This window comes from Staurois parvus, unplaced genomic scaffold, assembly GCF_062004578.1.
Source record: "Staurois parvus isolate SC_StPar_1 unplaced genomic scaffold, SC_StPar_1.0 ptg000130l, whole genome shotgun sequence".
Classification (NCBI taxonomy): Eukaryota; Metazoa; Chordata; class Amphibia; order Anura; family Ranidae; genus Staurois; species Staurois parvus.
The window spans coordinates 2,708,393-2,727,091 of NW_028317926.1; the positions used below are offsets into that span (position 1 = coordinate 2,708,393).

At 39.3% G+C, this 18,699-nt stretch overlaps 1 protein-coding gene across 12 annotated transcripts in view; it reads left to right on the plus strand.

The window, feature by feature from the left end:
- TRAK1 (trafficking kinesin protein 1) overlaps positions 1-18,420 on the plus strand; it is a 163,288-nt gene extending 144,868 nt beyond the window's left edge. For 4 of the 12 annotated variants that reach the window (XM_089672510.1, XM_089672505.1, XM_089672509.1 and 1 more), the window contains 3 exons: positions 416-745; positions 12,122-12,224; positions 16,312-18,420. In XM_089672510.1, coding sequence (XP_089528636.1) covers positions 416-745; positions 12,122-12,224; positions 16,312-17,104 — 1,226 coding nt within the window. In that variant the 3' untranslated portion in view covers positions 17,105-18,420. Of the gene's footprint in view, positions 1-415; positions 861-12,121; positions 12,225-13,664; positions 13,754-16,311 lie in introns of all 12 variants that reach the window. The other 8 variants (XM_089672506.1, XM_089672514.1, XM_089672507.1 and 5 more) reach the window with 6 other exon arrangements.
- Positions 18,421-18,699: the final 279 nt, after the last annotated feature.

Sequence of the window (18,699 nt, forward strand, 5' to 3'; positions counted from 1 at the left end):
GCCAAATGGCTTTGGTCCTAGGACTTTGCAGGCACCATTAAATGGGTGGTCAATTAGCCACTACTCAAGGAACTCCTAGGAACCTCTGAAGGGACCCTAAAATTGAAAAATGGTTGGTTTAGAATATAACCCAACTGATTATAAGCTATTTATTAAAACCATTATATACAATTATATTACAACTATTTACTTTAATGTCTGTATTTTGATATTTTGATCCCACCCTTTTGCTGGACTCATTGCTGAGTGGAGCTTGATAACCATAGTCATAAAGTTGCTCAGATACTGAGGAACTTTAGTGAGCCTTGTTATAATTGGGGCAAACCATACGATTAGATCATTGTTTTTTAATGTTGTAAGGTATATTGCTATGAAGTTTAGTTGTAACTGAACACCAGTTTTCCTGTCTTTTCAGGATCAGCAACATTACATCATTGGCAGCAGTTGGCACAACCACATCTTGGAGGCATTCTGGATCCTAGGCCTGGTGTTGTTACCAAAGGCTTCCGAAACTTAGATCTGGACCGGGAGGAAGTGTACTGCTTCACAGACTATGAAGAAGATGAGACAGGTGACATTCCTTACAAGAGATTAACTACCTCGAGTCCCGTCCATCATTCAGAGACCTCAGGTGAGAGGTCTCAAGCACAAGTGACTGTGTCTGACAGCAAGAATTTTCCGAATCATTCTCATGCTGCCCCCGAGGACTTGCAAGAGCCCGCGACAGACGATGATGAGGGGTCTGGTGAGGGATCCTCCTTACGTCCTGTAAAATGGACATCTTTACAGGATATTGCACATTGGGCCATTTTCACCTCTACACCACAACACATCCGCAAGAGTTTCACTGCATTCAAAAAGTGATCTCCTTAGTATTATACCATTATTTTCTAATTTTAGCATATCCCACTAGTTGTATTTATTTACATTTTGCTAGAACCACATGGTTTCGTGTATAAAGGCTGCTAAAAGAATGAGGCTTGCAAATGAAAATTGAACATATTTTCACAAATCGGGTGCCTTGTATTTCAAAAATGTTTGTTGACTGAGTAGTCTTTTAAATGAAAATTATGCACATTTTAATATTTGCTTTCTTCAGAAACGTCAGGGTGCTGTTCACAAAGTTTACAATGAAATCTGCACTGTGTTGTTAAAGTAACATTAAAGCTTTCTTTTTTTCTTTCTTTTAAGATAACAAACATGTTATGCTTACCTGCTCTGTGTAATAGTTTTGCACAGAACAGCCCCAATCCTCTTCTTCTGAGTTCCCCCACCAGTGCTCCTGGCTCCTCCTATTCAGCAAGTGCCCCCCATAGGAAGCCATTTCCTATGGGGCACTCTTATGGGCTTGCTCATGAGCTGCCTTGTCTGTGTCCATTGACATAGGCAGTGCAGTTCGGCCCTGGCCCCTGCTTCCTTGTCAGAGAATTTGATTGACAGCAGTGGGAGCCAATTGATCGCGCTGCTATCAATCTGTCCAGTGAGGAGGGAGAGAGCCAGGAGAGCCACTGCTCTCATACACATCGCTGGAACAAAATCGGGTTAGGTATGTTTAAGGGTGCGCTGGGGGGACACATGCAGCACAGAAGGTTTTTAGCATTCTTTTATTAAGGTAACAAGCCTTAAGCGCATTATAAAGTCAGAAGTTAAGGCCTACCAACAGAATGATAGAAACTATGGTAGGTAATTCTTTCTAGCAGAATTCCCATAGGGTTTAGGAAATCAACATGTAATTCATCCCAGTGGTACTCAATCAATTTTTTTGGTGGGGGGGTCTCTAAGTGCTAAATCATAAATGACCATATAACTGCTTACATTGCTTTGTAGCAAGAGGCTAATATCACTTGTGTAGTTTAACCATCAAATTAGAGGAAACTTCTAGAAGTAAGGTTACCATTACTGATCATCTTCTTAAAATACTAGCTGCTCTCTGATGTCAATACTTTGAGTCACTGACCTGGAACAAGTATTAAGAAACTGGAAGATCACAGTGGAGTCAGAATTCCTGATCTGCAGATGTATGTTCCAGGTTAGTGTCTCAGAAAATACTAAAGAAGTGGATTCAGCATGGCAGACAGCAATCTTACATAGTCAGTCATAAAGAGCTCAGCAATTACAGCCTTTACAACTTTCTCAGTCCTGGATTCATTTAGGGCTAGTTCACAGTAGATGCAGTTCAGTGCACTTTTTTTCTGAATCAAAAATACATGAACAGTAATTTCCATGTATTCCAATGGCCTTAGTTCACACTAATGCAGTCAGTTCCAGTCAGTTTCCAGTGCAGAAAAAAAAAGTAGAACATTCTGCATTTTTTTCTGCACAGAACCATACTGAAACATAGCAAACTGCATTGAAACTGCACCGGAACTGCGCGTGATGTGAACTGTAAGCAAAAACATATCCAGAATGTATCCGGAATGTGCTTTTGTAGTGTGAACTGGCTCTTAAAGAGAGTCTGCCTCAGGTGGATGTCTGTTTTTGATCTCTGGGCTGCATGGTACTTCTTGGACAATGAAGCACTCTTCAATGTCAAGTGATATCACTGCCTTAGAATTTGTATGCAGCCCAGAGTCAGATGATGGCTTCCAACTGTGGCTTCTAACACAGGTATTTTACTATGTTTGGGATGTATAGGACTTTCTTCAAATTGTAGGTGCAGATTTATTAGGGCAAGGCCACAAATTTTATTAATTGCTTAGGAGCATGAGATTAGCATTTTGTTGACAGTTGCCATACCCTGTCATCAGTCCATGGCTATATGTGAGATCTAATTATGAATTGACAAGAAATGTAACTATATTTGCAACTGCTTTGATTTAAATAATCATGTTTAAGTGAGGCAATTGGTAACAGAAATCTCAATCTGTTAAGGTGCTAATAGTCATGAGATATTTGTTTGTGGGTAGCTTTAGACCATCATAGCCTACAGATCTCCATGGAGAAAGTTATAGGACAAGTTAGGGAATTTGGTATATTTGCTGCTGTTTTCCCTGTGTTAAACCATTGCAGGGCCTGACAGTTCCTTCCATATTACACAAACCAATTAGCTTTTTATTGAATGGATATAACAGCACTTAGTTAATCCATAACCTTCGTTACAGCCATGCACAATCCAATGGAAATCCTGCACATTACATAGGAGCCAACCGTCCATTGCTGAAATAGCTCTTCACCATTATTTTTAGTAGGGCAGCAATTGTTTTTGCAGTTCCTCAGGAGCTAGGGGTATCAACTGTTCTCACCTATAGATACATGCCAGGTATGACCGGAATGTTCATATGTGCGCATCTTACTGTTTCCTGATTCTGTGGCAGGCTTTACTAGAAAGCCTCTAAAATCTAGCAACTTACTCCCTGGTGCTGGTTCACACTAATGCGATTTCTGATGTGACTTGAGTTGCACAGAATCACATCACAAAGGAAATCACGTTATTTCAATGGTGCCATTCACATCAATGCAACTGTGTGGTGTGATTTTGGAAAAGGTTCGTGTGCTACTTTGCTGCCATTTCAGTGCGAATTGGCTCCATAGAATATGCTAACCACATCTAAAGTTGCACTTAAAATTGCATCAAAAGCAAGATCGCACTAGTGTGAACTGAGCCCTAAACAGCTTTTGATCTAATTGAAAATATCCCATATAGTCTATCTGTTTAAATGGAATTTGTGAGAATAGAAATATGGAAGCTGCCACTGCGCCAGTATTGATGGCTGTCATCCTTATATTTGACTTCACCGCTTAATGAGCCATTGACATGGAACAAATATGCAGAACAAAATGTCAGGCTTCACCTGCTTCATGTGTGTGTTCATTCCGACGCTGGCTACAATATCAAATTGCCCTGAATCAGAAGTGGTAGCTTCCATATCTATATCATTTCAGTTGCCCTTTAACATGATACAAAGTTTTAGAGCAGCAACAGTAGATTAGGTGGTTGATTTTGGAATATAAGCCTGAGCAACTTTATACTGGATAAGAATCCATGATAAGACCCCAGTCACACTGGATGCGAATTGGCATGCGATTTGCATGCCATTCCACTTGCAAATCGCAGCCTATTGTCCGCTATTAGAGCGGTCATATTGGTGCAGTTCCGACTTGGTCGGAGCCGCACTGATTTATAAATTAGTACATGCACTACTTTTGGTGCGATTTGCATAGTCATCTGTATCAGATGTCTTGCAAATCGCACCTGAAATCAGCATGTTATCGGACTTTGAAATTGTGCGACCTCACTGTAAGTCACACGATTTCAAAGTAGGGTTTGATGTGATTGGGGGCAGGGGCGGACTGACAAGTCATGGGGCCCCCGGGCAATAGGGGATCATGGGGCCCCTGTGTCCTGGCCCACACTCAAAAAAACCTATGAAAAAGCCAATGAAAGGTACCAGGGGCATCTCATGGGGCCCCCTACTGACCCTGGGCCCTCGGACAGTGCCCGAGGGCTTAAATGGTCAGTCCGCCCCTGTTCGGGGGGTAACTGTTCATTGTAGGCAAAGAGACATAGGCATATATACAGCTGGTAGGAAAGCTGTGCTGGTTAACATGGTGAATGTCCGATACTCCACAAGTATGGTTATACTGCCATCTCATGGAGGCTTGTGAGCAGTTTTTATTTGTCTTTGTTCAGAATTGGCAGAAGGGCTATTATATTTAATGCAAATATGAGAATGTACTTTTTTTTTTGCAGACAAGTACCTATTTTAAGTATGTGATTCAGCTATGCAGTGTTTTCTTAACAGGAATAATGACCTTGTTCCTGTTTTACTTATAGTAATTGTGCACAGCATTTCATATTTATAAGAGTTTGGTCACTTTTGTAATGACTTGTTAATGTATATGTCCACCTTTTTATAAGAAATGTGGTATTGCATGACAGAATATCATGTCCTCAACTTTATCCAGTGAGAAATGTTCAAACTTTGTTCTTTCCCAAGAGGTTTGTATAGACTGGTCCGGCTATGCTGTAACTGGGGTATGGAGATATTTTATAGCTGATTTTGATAACCTTACAGTTATAGTGCAAATGGGTGGGCAATGAGAACCATTATAAGTTATCAAAGCATACTTCTGTATCAGATTAAACAGGAAATAACATAATGAATCCCCCTGAAAGACATAGGCTTCTTTGCAGGGTTATTAAAACTGCACCAGGGCTATGCAACTTTGGCACTTCATTCGTAATACAACCACAAATCCCATCATTTAGGCTCCATACACACTTGTGCGACTTCAAAATTGTGCGATTGTCATTGCGACTTTCCAGTACACCTTTAATAGGGCGACTTTAATACGGCACGACTTTGGATGAGTGCAACTTTGGTGCAATTTTCACCAAGGATAATTGTTTCTGCTGTACAAAGTCGCATCTACAACATTCAGCTGTGACTTTCATGCGACTTCGGAGGGTTTATATGACGTCTATGGCCCTCGTCGCATGAAAGTCGGACCAAAGTAGTACTATGTAGTTGCTGCGAATTGAAGTCGCACAGATATGAATTGTACCCATTGGGAAACATAGTGGAGACCCCAAAGTCGCATAAGTGTGAATGGAGCCTTACCAAAACCCACACAAGCTCTTTCTTGCAATATCAAATTTGCTATAAAGGTGGGGTGGAAGATTATGAGTTAGAGTACCAGTTGTTACTAGACTTATGAAAGAATTTGAATACTAAGGGGTCTATGTCATGTGTGACTTTGCGATAATGTGATATCTATGTGATAATGTGACTTTTGTCAAACATTCTTTGAGAAAGAATCATTCATTTGTCATCTTAAATACATGCACCTGGAACATTCACCTGCAGAGAATGTTTTCTGAATGTCAGATTCACTGCATTTTAAATATGCCCCTTAGTGTTTAATTTTCTTATGATTGTGCAGACTTACTGTGTGATTTTTATTGGTCTCCCTTTGGCTGCTATGCTTGTCACTTCAAGAACATCTGTTAGACTAGCAATACTAGTTTGGGTATCCATGTTTTTGCTTTACAGCTTACCGATTTGGTGACCTATAACAAGCTTATGCGTTGGTGTCCAGGTCAGTGATTGCATTTTGATGGAAGGATTAGGATGATTAGTCAAGATCTTGCACCATTAAAAGGAATTTCAGCTCTAATGGGTCTCTTTTCAGCTTTTCAAAGTTTTGAGTCACCCAAAATATGACATTTGCTGTCCCTCTCAACAGCCAGCGCTTGGGATCATGCAGTTGTTAAGGTAGCACCCAGCACCCGTCAGACTTTATCTTGAGCTGGAGGTCAGAGGTCGTCACCTAAAGTATTTGACTATTCCCTGCTGTGGAACCTCCTCGCCGGGAGAACACAATAGTTCAGCAGCAGCTATTAATGGGGAAATAGAGCAATTTTTCTCAACCACGGGTTGAAAGAAAATCGCATCATCTATGGCCAACTTTAGGCCGTGGTAGACTCCATAGAATAAAGCAAAATAATGGGCTAATATAAATATTCCTAAGTCATACTGCATAGTTCTCTGAAGGAACATCCGGATTCTTGAGCAAGCCCAGCCATGGCTGGTTCTCTTTAGACTCTGACACTTTGAGCATCTTAAAATTGAAGATGCTGCCTTCTGCATTATCAGGGATAACACATTGTAACATTTTCAATGTGTCAATTGTGTAATATACTCTGCATTTTTGTATATAGTTAAGAATTGCTGTACTTCATTGTACAGGGTTAACATTTTTAATGTGGATATTTTATTTACAACACTCATCATGCTATATATAGCAAAGTCCTGCCACTTTTTTCCTTTGAATTTTATAGAAACAAATTGTAAATTTGTGTAAATAGGACCGGGTTCACCATGGATAGTTTTGCACTGCTAAATGATCTTTTTGCACTAATGGAAACTATTTTTGTACAGATTTTGTTGAAATAAATTCCATGAAAATTTATGGGACAAAGCTTGATGCTCCTATTAAAGGGATTTTGGTATACTTAAATCATGTTTGAATTTTTGTTTATACTGCTTATACTCCTTGTGTTGCATATTATCAGTGTAATATACTTCTGATACGTATGTTAATTTTTAAGATATTTACAAAACACATTTATTTTAAAGCGGAGCTCCAGTCTCCACATTACTTTTACTACTTTTTTACTACTTTTTTATTACTTTTACTGAAATAATTGGCTATTGTTGTAACTGTATTCATACCTGTCATTCTTACATCTGTAATCGATCACACAATCTTGTCAGCAGGCAGGGGCCATGGTAGATGTGGGCATCTGAAGCCCTCTCCTGTTCACTCCGGGATTCCGTACAGCTGGCTACCCAGCATGCATTTCCCGATCTCGCACCATGCAGTAATGACACTGCGCGGTGCAGTTTGTTGATTGAAGGTTGCCATAGCAATGGTGGCATCGGCGGAAGTTCCCGCCCTGTCGTTATGGCAACCTGTCAATCAGAAGACCCGGAAGTCGGATGCGGTCTGGGAAACAGTGCGATCTTTCATTTTCAGTCAATTCGCTTGGACTCCTGGGATAGATGACGCCGATATCCCAGGTGTTCATGGGAATCACCTTATGACGACATCGCCTAGGCAGCCAGACTGGAAGTGCTGCATACACAGATAAAAATAAAGTATTCAGACATAAAAAAATATATATATTTATATCCATTTAGGAATATACTGCAGGTGGGCATGTAGATGAAAGCCACTTTTAAAAATGGGTGGAACTCCGCTTTAATTCACAACAGCTAGGCAGATGAAAGCCTAAGGCCTCTTTCACACGGCCGTTCCAATTAGGTCAGCCTGTCAGTTTTTCAGATGGACCTAATCTTAAGGTTCAATCACCCTATGGACAGGCTGGTGTAAATGGATTTGTGTTAATTTACACCCACCTACCTCTAGGTCATATGGTGTCCACTAAAAAAAGGAAGTGGACCTGTCATCTTCTGTTTAGGCAGAGGAGATTGGAGGGTAGTTGGAAAGCGGAGCCCATTTACTCCCAGCTGCCTATAGAGCAGAGCAGGCTCTGTCCATGTCTGCTCTGCAGAAACTGAGCGTGCATGGATGTGTCATTTGCCTGCTCTCCTGCGATCAACAGGGGATTTGCAAGTTGCTCGCCTGCTGATCAGAATGAAATCCACCCCATGTGAAAGGGACCTTATAAGCACAAATGCATACATTTTCCAAACATTCCAGTTATGTCCTTGCTGTCCAGGTATCAATGCAATTGCAACAATTATAACACCCCAGTAGCCAACTGAGCTACATAAGGCGAGATTCTATAATAATTATGTAAACTTGCTTGGGCAGAGTGAATTGATTCTGCTTATTTTGCCTGATGAAGCAGGAAACCAGCCAAATATATATGTAGAATTTTCTTAGTCTCCTAATGTATTCATTTTAAAATCTATATTTTTGTATACTACTATTGTAATTTTCATTGTTTTTGAACTTTCCATAATCCTCTCTATACCAACATCAAGCTGGAAGGTGGAGGTACCCGCTTTGTGGTCAGGGCCTTGTGACATTATAATGCCAACCTAACTGCGCAGCACAGCCCAATTGGCAGGTGTTGAGGTGACCCCAAAGTAGTTGTGGCCTCATGGTATCATCCCACTAAAGCTCTACATTTGTTTCCCATTTTTATTCAGATGTTTGACTAGAATTTTGCTTTAAAACTTTGATTTCAAACATATGTCAAGGTCTTTCCCAAAAGTGTTGACTTTACTGACGATTTTATATCCCATCAACACAACTTGGAGTAATAGCACAGAGTCTTTTTTTTTTTTTTTTTCTTGCTGCCTTATTTTCTCCATCTTTGCTCCCATTTGCATCATTTTATAGCTTAAACAAATAGCTTTGAATTTTGCCATTTAAATGAATACTGATAATGCACACCTACACAATGCATGTTTTAAAATGAATTATGATGTGAATGATCCTTTAAGTCTCGTATTTGAGACTCAATCACACTATAACACTTTTTAGTTGTTTTGTGGAAAAATTTAATGGAAAAATTAAGATCCAAGAACCCAAAATGCAGCATGTAGGATTTTTTTCCCAACACACCAACATGCAAACACAGTATAAAGAGATTGTTTTGAAAAAAAAAAAAAGAAAAAACTTTTTTTGCTCTTGCATTCTTTTGCCTTTGCTGAAAAATGTATCAAAACACATGACAATGCAAAATATCCAGTACCAGGCTCTGTCTGTGCATGGAAAACTGCATAGGTGATCATATCTTAATATTAGGGAAGTATTTTCTGGGCATTTGTTTGCACTCTGAGCTCAGTACTTTATACTATGTTTTGAACTCAACTTGATTTTTGTTTCCAGTTTTGATTAGGAAGTGAGGAAAAGTAAACCTCAGGTCAGGTTTTTATTTGACTCCACTGGTCAGATATCTCCTTGCTGTGTGTCTTGGTTGTCCCTAGACAGGAATTAAGGGGAGCAGGAGTCACTAGGACAGGAAGGCACAATAGAAAAGGAAGATAAAGAACCCCTCCTCCTTTGAGAACACAAAGGGATGAGAAAAAAGGAAAGGGGGTGCAGGAGGGACATCTGTATTTTCATGTGAGGAAGGGGAAGGGATGCCATGTGGTGAGCTGCACCCTCCTCGCCACGTGCATGCAGACTCTGACTGGTGACTCCACCCCTCCAATATCTGTTTGGGTGACTCCTCTAGCTTTTGGAATCTGGCTGCACATCATTGCAGAATATATATATATATATATATATATATATATATATATATATAATTTTTTTTTTTTTTTAATAAAGAGTGTTATATTTTTTATTTAAATGTTTAAACATGTCTGTATAGTAAAGTACATTACAAGGTTTCAAACACACATTCTCCTCTTCTCATTCTTCTCTGTACTGATTGAATGTTTACTTTTGTGAAGGGAGGAGCCATTTTTATGCAACCACTCAAAATAATCTACTGCACTGTAAAGTGGACCCCCATTCCAGTTCTTCCTGGAGGGCTTCAGGTACCCAGTCCAAGACCTGCATGCATGATCTGCCTTTAATTTAATCTCTGGCTGGTCCTGCGCTATTCTCAATAGATGTAAGGAGACCGACCGCAAACTTGCAGCAGCCCACAATGTGCACTTCCAAGTCCACGTGAAATCCGATTGTTGGACCCTGAGCAGCACAGCAATGCTGAGACAAGCATGGTGGCAGCTGGAATCCCACTCCCAGCTGCCACCATCTCAGAAGATGATTGTGCATGCACATCACAGAGGAGGGGGGCACAGTCTGACATTTTTGCCTTTGGCACTGGATGATCACTGGATGACTGGAGAGTGGGAAAAAAAACAAAAGGAACATTCTGTCTCAGGCATAGACTAATTCAAGCAGAAGGGCTAAAAATGAAGGATGTTCTAGCTACAGGGTTACTCTTTTTATTTTTGTAAATTAATCTTGGTATGGGCTAGTCATAAATGTGTAGTTTTCTACAAGCGCCTAACCACAAATGCTTATTGAACCTGCAGCTTCAGTTATGTGATGTTGTGCCCTTCAGAGAGCTTGAAAACATTGGAAAAGGTTTGTTGAAGAAAAATACATATGCTACCTGCTTACTTTACTGTCGCCTTCCAGTCTCTACTTTATAAGGAGCCTTGAACCTTATTTCTATGCTAAAACCTTTGCTTGACTCTAATTTTAGCAGCCTTTATATCTAATCAGTAGCTGATTAAAAATTTGGAAGCAATATTTTGAATGATCAAATGTCTTCAATGGTCTGCAAAATAAAGAGATTACGGACATGCTATGTAGCATACTTCTTTCCTGAAATAAATATAATATCTACTATAGCACCTTTGTTTTCACTATAGTAGGATGATGGTATATTTGCCATTAAAATGTTTTCGGTCATATTTTACATTATTACTCAGGAAAGAATTTTGCTAATCTGTTTTTCCTTTTTCTTGCTAATCACACTTTGTCTTCACCAGTCCATAGTTGACAGAACCTAATAAATAATATTCAATTCTCCCCTAACCCACACTAGATATATTTTATCAATGGACACCCACCTGCATAGCAACTTGCTTTGATGGGCTTCCAAAGAACCTCTGTGCTCTGTTTTGGCTTCTGCATTATGACCTGTTAAAATGGCTTTAAATGGGTTTCCACTCTGTCTTTGTATACAGTGGATTTGTTTTAAGCCACCTAAAAGTTTAATGGCAATGTATCACCTAACTTCCTTTTACTACATCAGGAGTTGTTACCATCAGGAGAAGAAATCAAACATTCATTCAATGTTCTAATACATAATTGTTGCGTCCAATACGTGTTACAGATGATAAACATAGGATCCAATCTAAACCTTTGAGAAAAAGATTTGTCATTTATAGCAATCAAATATTTCTATATTCTTAATTTTGTACTGGTAAAATAACTGGAGCCTATCAAAGCACCATATCCACTGTCCAGCAATCTAGGTTTTGATGCATGGGATATTGTATGCTAACCCCTTTTTATTTTTCAGAACAGCAAAGGACTATAGTCAGGCTGATCTGATTTAAATTCTGTTGATTGCTATGGGTTACAGCGCTTAGGTATACAGTGCTGTGTGCTCTGGTTTATCGAATAAACGCTTTATTGTCAGTAACAGAAGTTCTGTCCACAACTGTTAGGCTGGCCATAGATTATGCATGGGGTGAAGGAAAGAAAATTGCTAGATTTCCCCATCAACAGTCAGTGTTGATGGGAGGAATCCTCCCGTTGAGTTATTGTATTCTGACAGTGGGAGGTTTCCCCTATAGCTGCTGGCAGTGATTTCACAAAATCAGCCTGGTTGTATATAAGTCAGTCAATAGATCAACTTCAGTATAACCAGCCTGCCCATAGATAGATCAAAATTTGGCTAGTCCCTGCTGATCCAGTTGAATTTCGATCCATCTACGGCCATCTTTGGTGTATTAATCAGCACTGAAATTGTATCATGATGAAAAGCACCTATGCAACTGATTTTGAACATGCTGTGTCCAAAGAATGCATATTTCATAATTATTATAATTTGGTATTTACAGCATAAATTATTTTTTTTTGATTGTTACACCTTTCTGTATATGCTTCTTTTCAAGATTTGACTTGTCATTTGTTATACAAGTCAGTAATAGGTGTCTTATTGTCTTGTATTTAGTGCACCACCCTGGGAAATGCTTGTCTCAGACCAACTCTACATTCACGTTTACCACGTGTCGAATCCTGCATCCTTCTGATGAACTCACCCGTGTCACTCCAAGGTTAGTTATCACCTCTGTACACGGTCTCTCAGTTTAATATAGCCTTTGTGAAACATTTATCCCTGTGACATGAGAAAAGCGATGTTCGGTACAGGCAATGCAGAGGACTTAAAGTGTATGTAAAGTCAAATCTGTGTTTTATTTAGTTTTGGATAGAGTGTGAAAAAGTCAGATCCCTATCAGGCTTTTATTGCTGATATAAGGGATTTATATTTTTACCAAAAGCTCAGGACATTACCAAAAAAATCAAAAGTAACTAAAGTGATACTAAAGTTTCATTTTTAAAAAACAAAACTCCCCAAAAACATGGTATACATACCTGCTCGGTGTAATGGTTTTGAATAGAGCAGCCCTGATCCTCCTCTTCCCAGGTCCCCCACCGGGGCTCCTGCCCCCCCCCACCTGCTGAGTTCCCCAGAGCAAGCTACTTGTTCTGGGGGCCCTCGTGCGTGTTTGTTCTCCAGCTGACTCTGTGTGCTCGGCTCCTCCCCTCGCTCCCTCCTTAGGTGCTGTAATTGAGAGCCAATGGGAAGAAGGAGACCCAGGAGAGCTGCTTCTCTCATGTACAGTGCTGGATCAGCTCTGGTAAGTATTAGGGGGGGCTGAGAGCGTAGCTTCACACTGTTCTGGTGGCAACTGTCTAGGACTGACATGGGTCCAAAGCTGGCCATACACTATTACTTTCTCTTCATTCAGCCTGCTGGCTGGGAGGAAAAATATCTAACAGATTTCTCCATCTACACCAGTGGTCTCCAGACTGTGGCCCTTTGTATGCTTTTATTTGGACCTTGGGGGCACTCTTATTCCTACTGATATGAGACACTAATCCTCCCCCAACAATGGGGCATGATTCCTGTCACTGAAATCAACAATGGGGCACTATTTCTCTCACTGATGCCCACAATGGAGCACTATTCCTTCCACTGACACCAACGATGGAGCACTATTTCTCCCCCTAATAGCAAAGATACATGGTTTACTTCCACTGATGCCCGGGCAATTTTTACTCCCACTGGCCATAGTTCGGCCCCCTTAAAGTCTGAAAGACTGCAAACTGTCCCTTTTTGTTTAGAAAGTTTGGAGACCCCTGATCTACACTATACAGTGTAGATGTACACCCACTGCTCCTATTATATTCTGACATTTGCTAGCTGTGGTATATTATGATTAGGTGAAAGAGGCCCTAATGCATTCTCTGCTCTATCCAAACTTTAAAAAGTAAAAGTTTTGGCTTTATGTTTACTTTTACTTTCTTGTTATTTAAACCCTATAGAAGAGTCTAAACACACTGAGCCTGAATATACTGGATGAATGTTTGCAACATAGGAGTAATGCATAGAATATTGTTCATCCTTGCAAATAAATAGAATGTGGATTTAGATCACCAATGTATGTTAAAGATAACTTAGCAGCTGCCTAACTGGAAGTGGTTCTTTACAGGTCATTTGATGGAGAAGAAGAAAGCAGTTTATACCAGGTTTTTCTAAGAGAAGCTATAGGGCAAACTCTGTGACTGAGCATTACAGGGGGTGAGCAGTACTAATTAGTGGAGTCTGTTGCCTGTTGAAACACAAAAGTTTGAGATGCTAGTGTGTGTGATTCCAGATAACCTAGAGATTAACACAACTAAGAATCCAAATGCTTCCTCTCACAGGTTCAGTGGCATGTTGACTTGCTAGATTGATTCACATAAACTAAACTACTGCATAATTACTACCAGCTTGTATTTTTAAGAAACATATTCTTCAAGGAATTTGTCTTAGCATTTTAACTTACTAGAATAAAATAAATACATTATACTTCACATGTGTAATTTTCATGGGTATACAACTGATTGGTTTTAAATTCATATGGAAACGGCCTGTTTTCATAGCGTTTTTTCTGTTGCATGTATAAGCTTCATTTTTTTTTTCAGTTTTGTCAGTCATTTATTACAGGTATTTAAACAGCTCTTAAATTTATGTAGCACTTTACATATTTTGAACACTCATCAGTCCCTTACATGCAGATATACTAGGGCCAATTTAGACAGAAGCCAGCTAGCCTTCCATCATCTCTTTTGAGTATGGGAGGAAACTGGAGTAGGCAGTTAGGAAGAGGTACAGTCCGGGGCGGACTGACAACTCATGGGGCCCCCGGGCAATAGGGGATCATGGGGCCCCTCTGTCTTTGCCCAAACTTAAAAAAGCCTATGAAAAAGGTACCAGGGGCATCTCATGAGGCCCCCTACTGACCCCGGCCCTCGGGGAGTGCCCGAGTTTCCAAATGGTCAGTCCGCCCCTGGGTACAGTATATGTTGGAGAAATTGCACAAGTGAAAGCATTTGTGAAATGAAGGAGATGGCTGGATTAAGAGGAACACCAGAACATAGTTTGCAGGGGTGATCAGCAGTCTTAAATCAAGAAGAGATAAAAAAGGAGAGACTGTAAAGAAAATCATTTTTTTTTGTCTCGGTTGAGGATGTTGGACACTTTTTGTAAGAACAGCCTCTGCTAAGTTTGCAGGATATATGGACAGCAGGAATACAACTTATAGCAACATAGGAAAGCCACCAATTGCCCCACTGACAAATCTTAAATATACCACTGCACATGGTGATGCTTGGCAACACTTCTCTCACAGTGAATGAGTACAGAACAAGAGATATACCAACAAACCACAAGATCCTCTTCTCAAATATTTTTAAGATGACATGCAGGGCATAAAATAAGCCTATCATGTATTTATGCCCCTTCTTACCTACCCTTGAAGCAGAAGGTGAGTGCCTTAGGGGAACCAATAGGAGAAGACCTAGAAGCAAAAAGATGCTGGGGATGCCATAGTTTACTCCGTTCCTCTTCTAAGATCTGCTGGAAAGCATGCACAGCAACTAATTTTTGTGATTCCCAGGAGAACTCATTTGCATGTTTAGGACTTTAGCAGGTCTACGGAAAAATGTTACTGTGGTGTGTTTTACGCATATTTACAGCATGGTCATGCAAATATATATTGCACTTTTGAGTGAATCCAGAGTTCCTCTTCAGCATAGTTTTACAATAGTGAGTGCTCATAGGAAGAGGACCACATGAAGAGAAAATTGGTCTGCTGGTAAGCATTAAATCCTTCTAATTAGTCTGTAGGTGGCTAGTGACAGAACAATGCAAACATGGTATGATTATCTTTAATTGCCTGCTATCCTTTTATGACATCTGATTGTAAAAGATATAGACAAAGTGTTACTTCTATTTGTGTTAAAGTATATCTAAACCCAAGAATAATTCTTTAATATGTTACGGCTTACTAGTCTTTAGATGTTTTCTTTTTTTAGGTTAACAATGTTTTCCTGGACCTGCAGAAAATACCTATGGATCTTGCTATAAATGCAGTTTCATTGTATTTTTGTGAGCTGAACTGAAAAAGAAACCATGTTCTCTTCTAAACTTCTGTAAACTACTAATCCAATCAACCCCCCTGTAATGGAATCAAACAAAAGGCAGACTTGCTTGATGTCCACCCTGGGGAACATCCATTGCTTCCTCCACAGATACAGTGGAATCAATGAAGGGACTCAGGGACAGGAGGTGTGTTATTTTCAGGATAACCAGGTGAATATGAAGGAAAAAGGCCTGGAAAGAAGAAAACTAATATAGGAATATACTCTAATTTAATGACTGGTAAGCTGCAATATATTAGAATTTCATTTTTAGGTTTAGATACCCTTTAAAGTATAAATTTACTTATAAAAAATTGTAGCGAGAGCCTTGTATACTTGGTTTTTCTACATGATGCGTGTCCTGATTGCTCTCTTGATCAGTTTTGAAGAAGAATGGACGCTTTTGTTCTTTAGCGACATTTTCTCTCATATTTCACGTCTTTGCATAAAATTAGCTGGGTTAGATGGATTAAAATCAAGTTAGAAATGTAATTTTTAGTTAAAATTATACATACTGTACACACTTGCACATGTCACTTCAAGAGAACAATATGTAATACTTTGTGGATTCTGATCACTTGTTTTTATAAACTTTAATTTTTGTTTCTTTTTCTCAAGTTTATGTACTTTATTTTTAGTGTACTGTAACAGTTTATCTTTTATTGTACTCTGCAGCCTTAATCCAACACCCACTCCAGCTTCTGGCATTTTCAGCAGTCTAAAACCAACGCCAGCAAGCACACCCTGCACACCTCGACGTTTGAGCTTGGCCGAGTCTTTTACCAACCTAAGAGAATCAACAACCACAATGAGCACATCTTTAGGACTGGTGAGGCTGTTGAAAGAGCGAGGCATTTCAGCAGCTGTGTACAACCCTCAAAGTTGGGACAGGGCTGGAAAGGTTACTTTTATGAACCAATCCCTTCCAAAAATGTCTGTTATACCTTCCACGCCTCCAAACTCACCTATGCAGACACCAAGCTCTTCTCCTCCTTCTGTAGATTTTAAATGCACCAGCCCACCTTACGATAACTTCTTGGCTTCGAAGCCTGCCAGTTCCATCCTGAAGGAAGTGAGAGAGAAAAAGAATATAAGAAGTAGTGAATGTCAAACTGATGTCTCTGTCTCCAACCTTAATTTGGTGGACAAAGTGAAAAAATTTGGAATTGCCAAAGTCTCAGGACCATCACAAGCATCTGCTGTATGCGACAGCCACAGGCCTATTATATGTGGCGCACAGGGACCAGTGCAAGCATATGTTCCTGGAGGCCTTATACCAGAAGGTCTGCCTTTAAATTACCCTGCTGTTACAGGTGCTATAAGTGGTATTCAGCTAAACACTGGAATTCGTAGGAATCGGAGCTTCCCAACAATGGTAGGATCTAGTATGCAGATGAAAGCACCATCGACATTGGCACCAGGCATCCTAATGGGAGCTAAGTTACCAAAACAGACAAGCTTACGATGAGGAACACCCCAACATCCGCAACCATATGACTGGTCTTAAAAGCTGATCATTAGCTTTGCTTATGTTGTAAAACCTTGCATCCAACGGTCATCTTCGGGGCTATGACTTCCTTTGAACTGCCACCTCTCTTTTATTTCTTTTAGCTCGTACTGACAAATCATCATTGTGCCTAGATGAGAAGTGGAGACTAAACTTTGTATAAATCTGTAGATATAGAGCATATTGCAACTGAATTTATTTCACCAACTGAAAGTGGTGATTTACAGATGTTGCTGTAATATTGTAGATACTGGTCATTCTAATACTGTACATTAAATAAATGGGGCAGGTGGGGTACTGTATGCACTGACTTTATTGGACTTCTGCAGGATAGAATGCAAAAATAGTTTTAAATCATGTTTTGGACTGACCAAGGTTTTTATTTAATGTTAGGAAATTTAGCCCAAAAAGGTGTGAGGTATCCTTGGGTACTTCAAGGTATTTCCTTTGTTACTGTTCAATGATGCAATAAATCCAATATCCTTTTTGTAAGTTCTTAAGAATTTAGCACTGCAACTATAGAGACTGAATACCAACACCAGTGACAAAATGTGACCGGTGTTTTACAATATCATTTCATGTCAAATATTTCAATTTAAAAAAAAAAAGAACTTACATAAAGGGTAACTGTCATATAGTAAGTTAATGGAGCCATTTTGTGAACTGAGCTGCTAGCCACTATCAGTTCCTTATAAATTAAGGGCACCAGTATTGTTTCAAAGCATAAAATGGCTCCCAGCAGTTCTGTAGGTATCGTGTACAATATCGACGATATGCATTACTTTTTTTTTTTGTTTTACATTTTGGCCAATAGTATGTTTCTCTGTTGGCAAAGTGGACTACTTTGCAATCATTTCACACAAGTTCTGCACATTCTATTAATCATTATTCGCTATTGTCACTGTGCACCAGGACCTATTTTGGATATCAGGAACAAAAAGGGATTGGTAGATCACAAAATATTAAACACAAGACTTTGCTGTCAATAAACTTAAATACTTGAAATGTAATCCTGTAAAGCAAGCTATTTATTGTTGGCTGATGAAGGAACTAGTTTTTTATGTTTGTTAAAGCTGGTCAATATTATATAAAGTTAGTAAATTTCTAAACTTTTTTTTTCCTGAAAAATCTTTAGAGCACTAACTGTTGTTTTTGTTTTAGGTCACTTGCATTTTAACCCTTTTTTTTTTTTAAGAGAAAAAGGTCTTAATCATAGGCCCAAATATTTTTTTTTTAAATGCACACTAGGCCATTCAATAAAGTTATAGTCCACCATATCTCCATTTGTTGCTTTATTTTTTTGTGTTATAATTTACTTGTCTTTGTTTTAAATTGCACCAAAAACTTTTCTAAAAACATTTTTTCATGTATTCACTGATCTTATGCTTGAGGGTGATCAACACTGGATATATAAAAAAAATAATTTTCTTAAGTGTATTATGTTAAATGGACTGCACTGTATATGCATTGGCATGCTTTCAGGACATTAATGTGCAGCCAGAATGTAGCTCAAGTAGTACTGGCACTAAATGGATCAGAAAACCTTTCGTTTATAT